The sequence below is a fragment of the Caretta caretta genome, chromosome 2, assembly GCF_965140235.1.
Source record: "Caretta caretta isolate rCarCar2 chromosome 2, rCarCar1.hap1, whole genome shotgun sequence".
NCBI classification, from domain to species: Eukaryota; Metazoa; Chordata; order Testudines; family Cheloniidae; genus Caretta; species Caretta caretta.
In genome coordinates, this window is record NC_134207.1 from 38,709,333 (window position 1) to 38,716,185 (window position 6,853).

At 46.4% G+C, this 6,853-nt stretch overlaps 1 protein-coding gene across 1 annotated transcript; it reads right to left on the reverse strand.

Annotated features, from left to right (window-relative positions):
• Positions 1-1,041: 1,041 nt before the first annotated feature.
• LOC125632723 (uncharacterized) lies at positions 1,042-2,902 on the reverse strand. Its single transcript, XM_048841379.2, has 2 exons — positions 2,221-2,902; positions 1,042-1,632 (listed from the first exon to the last, which is right to left on the reverse strand). Exons 1-2 carry the CDS (start codon positions 2,801-2,803, stop codon positions 1,124-1,126), a joined length of 1,092 nt encoding a protein of 363 aa, XP_048697336.2. The 5' UTR covers positions 2,804-2,902; the 3' UTR covers positions 1,042-1,123.
• Between the last annotated feature and the right edge of the window lie 3,951 nt (positions 2,903-6,853).

Consider the following 6,853-nt stretch of genomic DNA (forward strand, 5'->3'; position numbering starts at 1 on the left):
CTGTGGAAGCTTGCAACGCCAGACAGCTACCGGTCAGTTGGGAATCAATTTGGAGTGGGCAAATCTACTGTGGGGGCTGCTGTGATGCAAGTAGCCCACGCAATCAAAGATCTGCTGATATCAAGGGTAGTGACCCTGGGAAATGTGCAGGTCATAGTGGATGGCTTTGCTGCAATGGGATTCCCTAACTGTGGTGGGGCTATAGACGGAACCCATATCCCTATCTTGGCACCGGAGCACCAAGCCGCCGAGTACATAAACCGCAAGGGGTACTTTTCGATAGTGCTGCAAGCTCTGGTGGATCACAAGGGACGTTTCACCAACATTAACGTGGGATGGCCGGGAAAGGTGCATAATGCTCGCATCTTCAGGAACTCTGGTCTGTTTCAAAAGCTGCAGGAAGGGACTTTATTCCCAGACCAGAAAATAACTGTTGGGGATGTTGAAATGCCTATATGTATCCTTGGGGACCCAGCCTACCCCTTAATGCCATGGCTCATGAAGCCGTACACAGGCAGCCTGGACAGTAGTCAGGAGCTGTTCAACTACAGGCTGAGCAAGTGCAGAATGGTGGTAGAATGTGCATTTGGACGTTTAAAGGCGCGCTGGCGCAGTTTACTGACTCGCTTAGACCTCAGCGAAACCAATATTCCCACTGTTATTACTGCTTGCTGTGTGCTCCACAATATCTGTCAGAGTAAGGGGGAGACGTTTATGGCGGGGTGGGAGGTTGAGGCAAATCGCCTGGCTGCTGGTTACGCGCAGCCAGACACCAGGGCGGTTAGAAGAGCACAGGGGGGCGCGGTACGCATCAGAGAAGCTTTGAAAACCAGTTTCATGACTGGCCAGGCTACGGTGTGAAAGTTCTGTTTGTTTCTCCTTGATGAAACCCCCCACCCCTTGGTTCACTCTACTTCCCTGTAAGCTAACCACCCGCCCCTCCTCCCTTCAATCACCGCTTGCAGAGACAATAAAGTCATTGTTGCTTCACATTCATGCATTCTTTATTCATTCATCACACAAATAGGGGGATGACTACCAAGGTAGCCCAGGAGGGGTGGTGGAGGAGGGAAGGAAAATGCCACACAGCACTTTAAGCACAGCACTTTAAAAGTTTACAACTTTAAAATTTATTGAATGACAGCCTTCTTTTTTTTGGGCAATCCTCTGTGGTGGAGTGGCTGGTTGGCCGGAGGCCCCCCAACCGCGTTCTTGGGCGTCTGGGTGTGGAGGCTATGGAACTTGGGGAGGAGGGCGGTTGGTTACAGAGGGGCTGCAGTGGCAGTCTGTGCTCCAGCTGCCTTTGCTGCAGCTCAACCATACACTGGAGCATACTGGTTTGGTCCTGCAGCAGCCTCAGCATTGAATCCTGCCTCCTCTCATCACGCTGCCGCCACATTTGAGCTTCAGCCCGCCACTTACTCTCTTCAGCCCGCCACCTCTCCTCCCGGTCATTTTGTGCTTTCCTGCACTCTGACATTGTCTGCCTCCACGCATTCGTCTGTGCTCTGTCAGTGTGGGAGGACAGCATGAGCTCGGAGAACATTTCATCGCGAGTGCGTTTTTTTTTCTTTCTAAGCTTCACTAGCCTCTGGGAAGGAGAAGGTCCTGTGATCATTGAAACACATGCAGCTGGTGGAGAAAAAAAAAGGGACAGCGGTATTTAAAAAGACATATTTTATAAAACAGTAGCTACACTCTTTCAGGGTAAACCTTGCTGTTAACATTACATACATAGCACATGTGCTTTCGTTACAAGGTCGCATTTTGCCTCCTCCCACCGCGTGACTACCCCCTCAACCTTCCCCCCTCCCTGTGGCTAACAGCGGGGAACATTTCTGTTTAGCCACAGGCAAACAGCCCAGCAGGAATGGGCTCCTCTGAGTGTCCCCTGAAGAAAAGCACTCTATTTCAACCAGGTGACCATGAATTATATCTCACTCTCCTGAGGATAACACAGAGAGATAAAGAACGGATTTTGGTTGAATGCCAGCAAACATACACTGCAATGCTTTGTTCTACAGTGATTCCCGAGTACGTGTTACTGGCCTGGAGTGGTAAAGTGTCCTACCATGAAGGACGCAATAAGGCTGCCCTCCCCAGAAACCTTTTGCAAAGGCTTTAGGACTACATCTAGGAGAACCGCAAATGCCAGGGCAAAGTAATCCTTTCACATGCTTGCTTTTAAACCATGTATAGTATTTTAAAAGGTACACTCACCAGAGGTCCCTTCTCCGCCTGCTGGGTCCAGGAGGCAGCCTTGGGTGGGTTCGGGGGGTACTGGCTCCAGGTCTAGGGTGAGAAACAGTTCCTGGCTGTCGGGAAAACCGGTTTCTCCGCTTGCTTGCTGTGAGCTATCTACAACCTCCTCCTCATCATCATCATCTTCGTCCCCAAAACCTGCTTCCGTATTGCCTCCATCTCCATTGAAGGAGTCAAACAACACAGCTGGGGTAGTGGTGGCTGAACCCCCTAAAATGGCATGCAGCTCATCATAGAAGTGGCATGTTTGGGGCTCTGACCCAGAGCGGCTGTTCGCCTCTCTGGTTTTCTGGTAGGCTTGCCTCAGCTCCTTCAGTTTCACGCGGCACTGCTTCGGGTCCCTGTTATGGCCTCTGTCCTTCATGCCCTGGGAGATTTTCACAAAGGTTTTGGCATTTCGAAAACTGGAACGGAGTTCTGATAGCACGGATTCCTCTCCCCAAACAGCGATCAGATCCCGTACCTCCCGTTCGGTCCATGCTGGAGCTCTTTTGCGATTCTGGGACTCCATCATGGTCACCTGTGCTGATGAGCTCTGCATGGTCACTTGCAGCTTGCCACGCTGGCCAAACAGGAAATGAGATTCAAAAGTTCGCGGTTCTTTTCCTGTCTACTTGGCCAGTGCATCTGAGTTGAGAGTGCTGTCCAGAGTGGTCACAATGGAGCACTCTGGGATAGCTCCCGGAGGCCAATACCATCTAATTGTGTCCACAGTACCCCAAATTCGAGCCGGCAACGTCGATTTAAGCGCTAATCCACTTGTCAGGGGTGGAGTAAGGAAATCGATTTTAAGAGCCCTTTAAGTCAAAATAAAGGGCTTCATTGTGTGGACGGGTGCAGGTTTACATCGATTTAACGCTGCTAAATTCGACCTAAAGTCCTAGTGTAGACCAGGGCTAAGTGTTCCACACTGCCTCTTGCATCTCCTTCTGACTGGCCAGAGAGTCAGTTCTCAAAGGCTCTAGCCAGATATTCAACTGCATCTGCAGCATCAATATGTAATAACTGAGTAATTTTACAACGTAATTCCAGGGTTATTTCTGAGGGCAGAAATAAAGTGCTACCTCATAATTAAAGAATAAAGAGAATGACCTTTCTAGACACCAGGTTTTAATTAGGCTGACAATTATTTATAAAGTGCAAGAATTGTATCTCTATATTTGCTATCATTCCCCCACATAGGAATTTTAACCTCCTGCTTGCTGCAAAGCAGTATACTGGCATTCCTTTGAAACATCAATGTTCCAATGTAATGTACCTACTAACATAGCTTCTAGTCCACGTATAAGGTAATGTGTGTTTTTTCCCCATGTGTCTCATGAGCAGTGGAATAGGAATCAAAGGGCCCATGTTCCCTGGAGGGACTGTTGTTGCTGGGACACCCAGGGAACACATGGAATTAGGCTGGAAGCAACTTAGCCACATGGACAGACTAGAGCAAAGGGTTTAATAAAGTTCCATTTGTTCATCTTAATGTGTTTTCAGCTTCACTCTTTGCTAATGAAACAACTAAGGAGAATGGTTGCCATACCTCCCTGCTGTATCTTCATACAAAGTGTCATAGCTTTTTTTAATTATGTGATTATCCTGCACACTATTCTATTCAGGTTCTTATGACACCCTAATCACTGAAGTACCTGCGAGTCTTCCACTAGTGTATTAAACACTGTGGCTAACATCTGTCACGTGTGATTCTCTCTTCTCCCTTTTTCTCACCAAGGGGAAAATTGAGAGGTTGTTTGATTTTATGTGGGCTGTGCTGTGTGTGTCTGTTATTGAAGGCCACGTCAAAATACTTCTTATCCTTAGAATGGAAAGTGTTGGTGTTGGATTTGGTTCTTTTATCCTGTGGGAGTATGTTCCACAGGCTAGAACTGACCCAAAGAAAGCTCGGTCTCCTGTGCAGGGAGATTTACGCTGGTTGTGGACAGCTCCATTGTTGTTGACCGTGGTCCTCATCCTGGAGCTTCAGGCGATCTTTTAAGTATCCTGGGCCCAGACCATTGAGTCCCTTGAAGATAAAGGGGTGTTACCTGTCAGCTCTTTGTTCTTGGGGAACCAGGGCACAGTATCCAGCTTGTATGAATCATAAAGGACACCCCCCCCACCCCCAGCCAGCCTCTGCTTGAACCAAAACCAATCAGAAGAAAGACTTACAAAAAGCAATGAAAAGGAAGTGGGAGATGCACCTAAACCCCTCAGGACAAGGGTGACAGGATTAAGGCAACTCTCCTAGCCTCATTTGCATCGAAGATGGGACAGGGAGGCATCTCCATTAGCATACAGAATGGAGAACAGAAATTCCAAGGTAAGAACCGCACTGAACTCTGAAACCAGAAAAGCAGGGAAGCACTGCATGACAGGGGGAATCTCTGCTCCAGATGTTAATGAACCCATGCCTGCACACACCCAACTTAGTAGTTATCAGATCAATTCTAGTAATAAATCCTTTATTGGTATCCAAAATAGTGAAGCTGCCTAATTGCATTGTGAGCTCCCTCAAAGGAACACCATCCATAGCCGGAATGATAAGTTCCTATTGTCTAGCCTGAACAAAACAACTCTGGTATACTCCCTTGAACCATCAGTTTACCCATAAACAAATCTAGTGTTTTCCTTTGAACCAGTGTTGTTTCCCTACCAAAAAAACCCTACCCACACTCAAGTAAGTGTTCTGATGCCTGGATCCAAAATCTGCATCAGTTCCATTGGGACTTCATCTTTTCCTGACTGATCGTGCTGGGGGCTCTGCCTGTCTCCAGCATTCTGGACCCTCAGCTACCACCACAATGTGGGAACTCTGACCGATTGAAGCTTCACAGAGTGGTGAGAATCCATTTCTCTCTCTCTCTCTCTCTTTTTTTTTTTCTACTCTAGGTATAGCTTTCTAACCCTGACTTGTGTGATCAGGTATAGTTTTCTAAACCTGATTTTTGTAATCAAATTTAAGCTAGATTTAATATTGTAACTGTTTTGTTTGTTTGGCTCTCCTTCTATGGTTATTACCTGGCAATAAATAACTTTTATTGTTAAGCTGGTTGTTTTTCTCTTTCTCTTTCTCTTTCTCTTTCTCTGTGTTTTTTGGCTTCCCTATTCGCTTTGCAGCAACGCTCCTCTTATCTAAGCTAAAGATCCCTGTAGTGCCCAAAAATCCTACGGGATTTGCTCTTCAAGTGGGTTACTACCAGAACAATTGTAATGTGAAAGTGGGGATAGGGACGTGCTGAATCTGTGGCATAGGAGGGTGGCTGCTTGGAAGTGCTGCTCGACCCAGCCTGCTCAGGCATACTCTATGCCGGTGCGGTGCCCATGGCATATAAGGGTGACAGCTTGGAAGTGCTGATTAACCCAGTCCGCTCAGACACACTGTGTGTGTTCATCTGGGGCTGGAGGAACCCAGCCCTGGGGAACCTAGGTCCCACAGGATAGCTCCATTGGAGGGAACTTGCAGAAGGGAGAAGTAGAGCTCCATATGAAAACACAAGTGACACAAGCAGCACATTGATAGAATTACAGAAACACCTCCCCCACAGAAGAGTTACCCTAATAAATGAGCATACCCCAAAGTAGCGGGCAAATATGATCCCATGGGTGACATTCCAGCCCCATTGATGTCAATGGCAAAGCTTCCTTTGTCTTAATTGGGCCAGGATTTTGCCAAAGAGCACTACACTACACCAGACTTCATCCAAAAATAGGGGGAAGTTTATTATAGGCATCATGGCAGAGGAGAAAGGAAGGAGGCATTCCTGCCTTTAAGCATTCCTAGAAGATCTTATCTCTGATGCCTGCTATAAACTGTTTTGTGTGCTGCTGCCTGACACCTGATCTTAAAACATCTAGCTCAGCAACTTGTACAAAATATAATTTTAATACGGAAACCATAAATTATAAGGTATTTCATCTGTTTATATCTTAATGGAAGATGATCATAGCCTGGTATCTCTTCATTCTTAAAATATTGTAGCAAATATATTTCATTGTTCATTCTAGCATTCACCTTGGGGCCATACAACATGGATGTTCTAAGTGTGATACAAAAGACACATATAATGGATGTATTCTAGTTAGGTGTGCAGGATGCTCTTATCAGAGACAGTGTCATAAAAGTCACACTCATTTCAACAGTTCTTAGCAGTGCTGCTCACCTGGTAAACTTTTATAGACTAGGCATAACATTTTGCTAAAAATCTCAGCCCTGGGGCTAATTTAAAAAAAAAGAAAGAAAGTGTGTCCAGATTGTAGTTAAGAGTGTGGAAGAAATGACTAGATATTAGGTTTCAGCTGCGCTTTTGCATTTCTAACTCAAACCAGCTTTGTTTAGTTTAAATAAAATTCTACAGGCCATTGGCCACTCTCCTCTATTCAAACCAATCAACTTTGCAGAAACCTCTCCTCCTTTTCCTCTACTGATCTTGTACCTTCAATATGGCTGGGAAGACAGCAGGGGTGAGCTAGCTTTCCTTCCTGGTCCCTCTTCTCCCCCACTGGTCAGAAGGAGGGAGAAGTCATGCCAGCTGGATCCTTTACCAGAGGGAGTTATCAGAGAGGACCCTAACAATCACTGCTAGCTTGGCTTTGCTCAGACTAG

Coding starts and splice junctions, on each gene's coding strand:
- LOC125632723 (XM_048841379.2), bottom strand. CDS start 2,803: ATGCAGAGCTCATCAGCACAGGTGACCATGATGGAGTCCCAGAATCGC. Junction 1,633..2,220: donor AGGCGGAGAAGGGACCTCTG/GTGAGTGTACCT, acceptor TTTCTCCACCAG/CTGCATGTGTTTCAATGATC.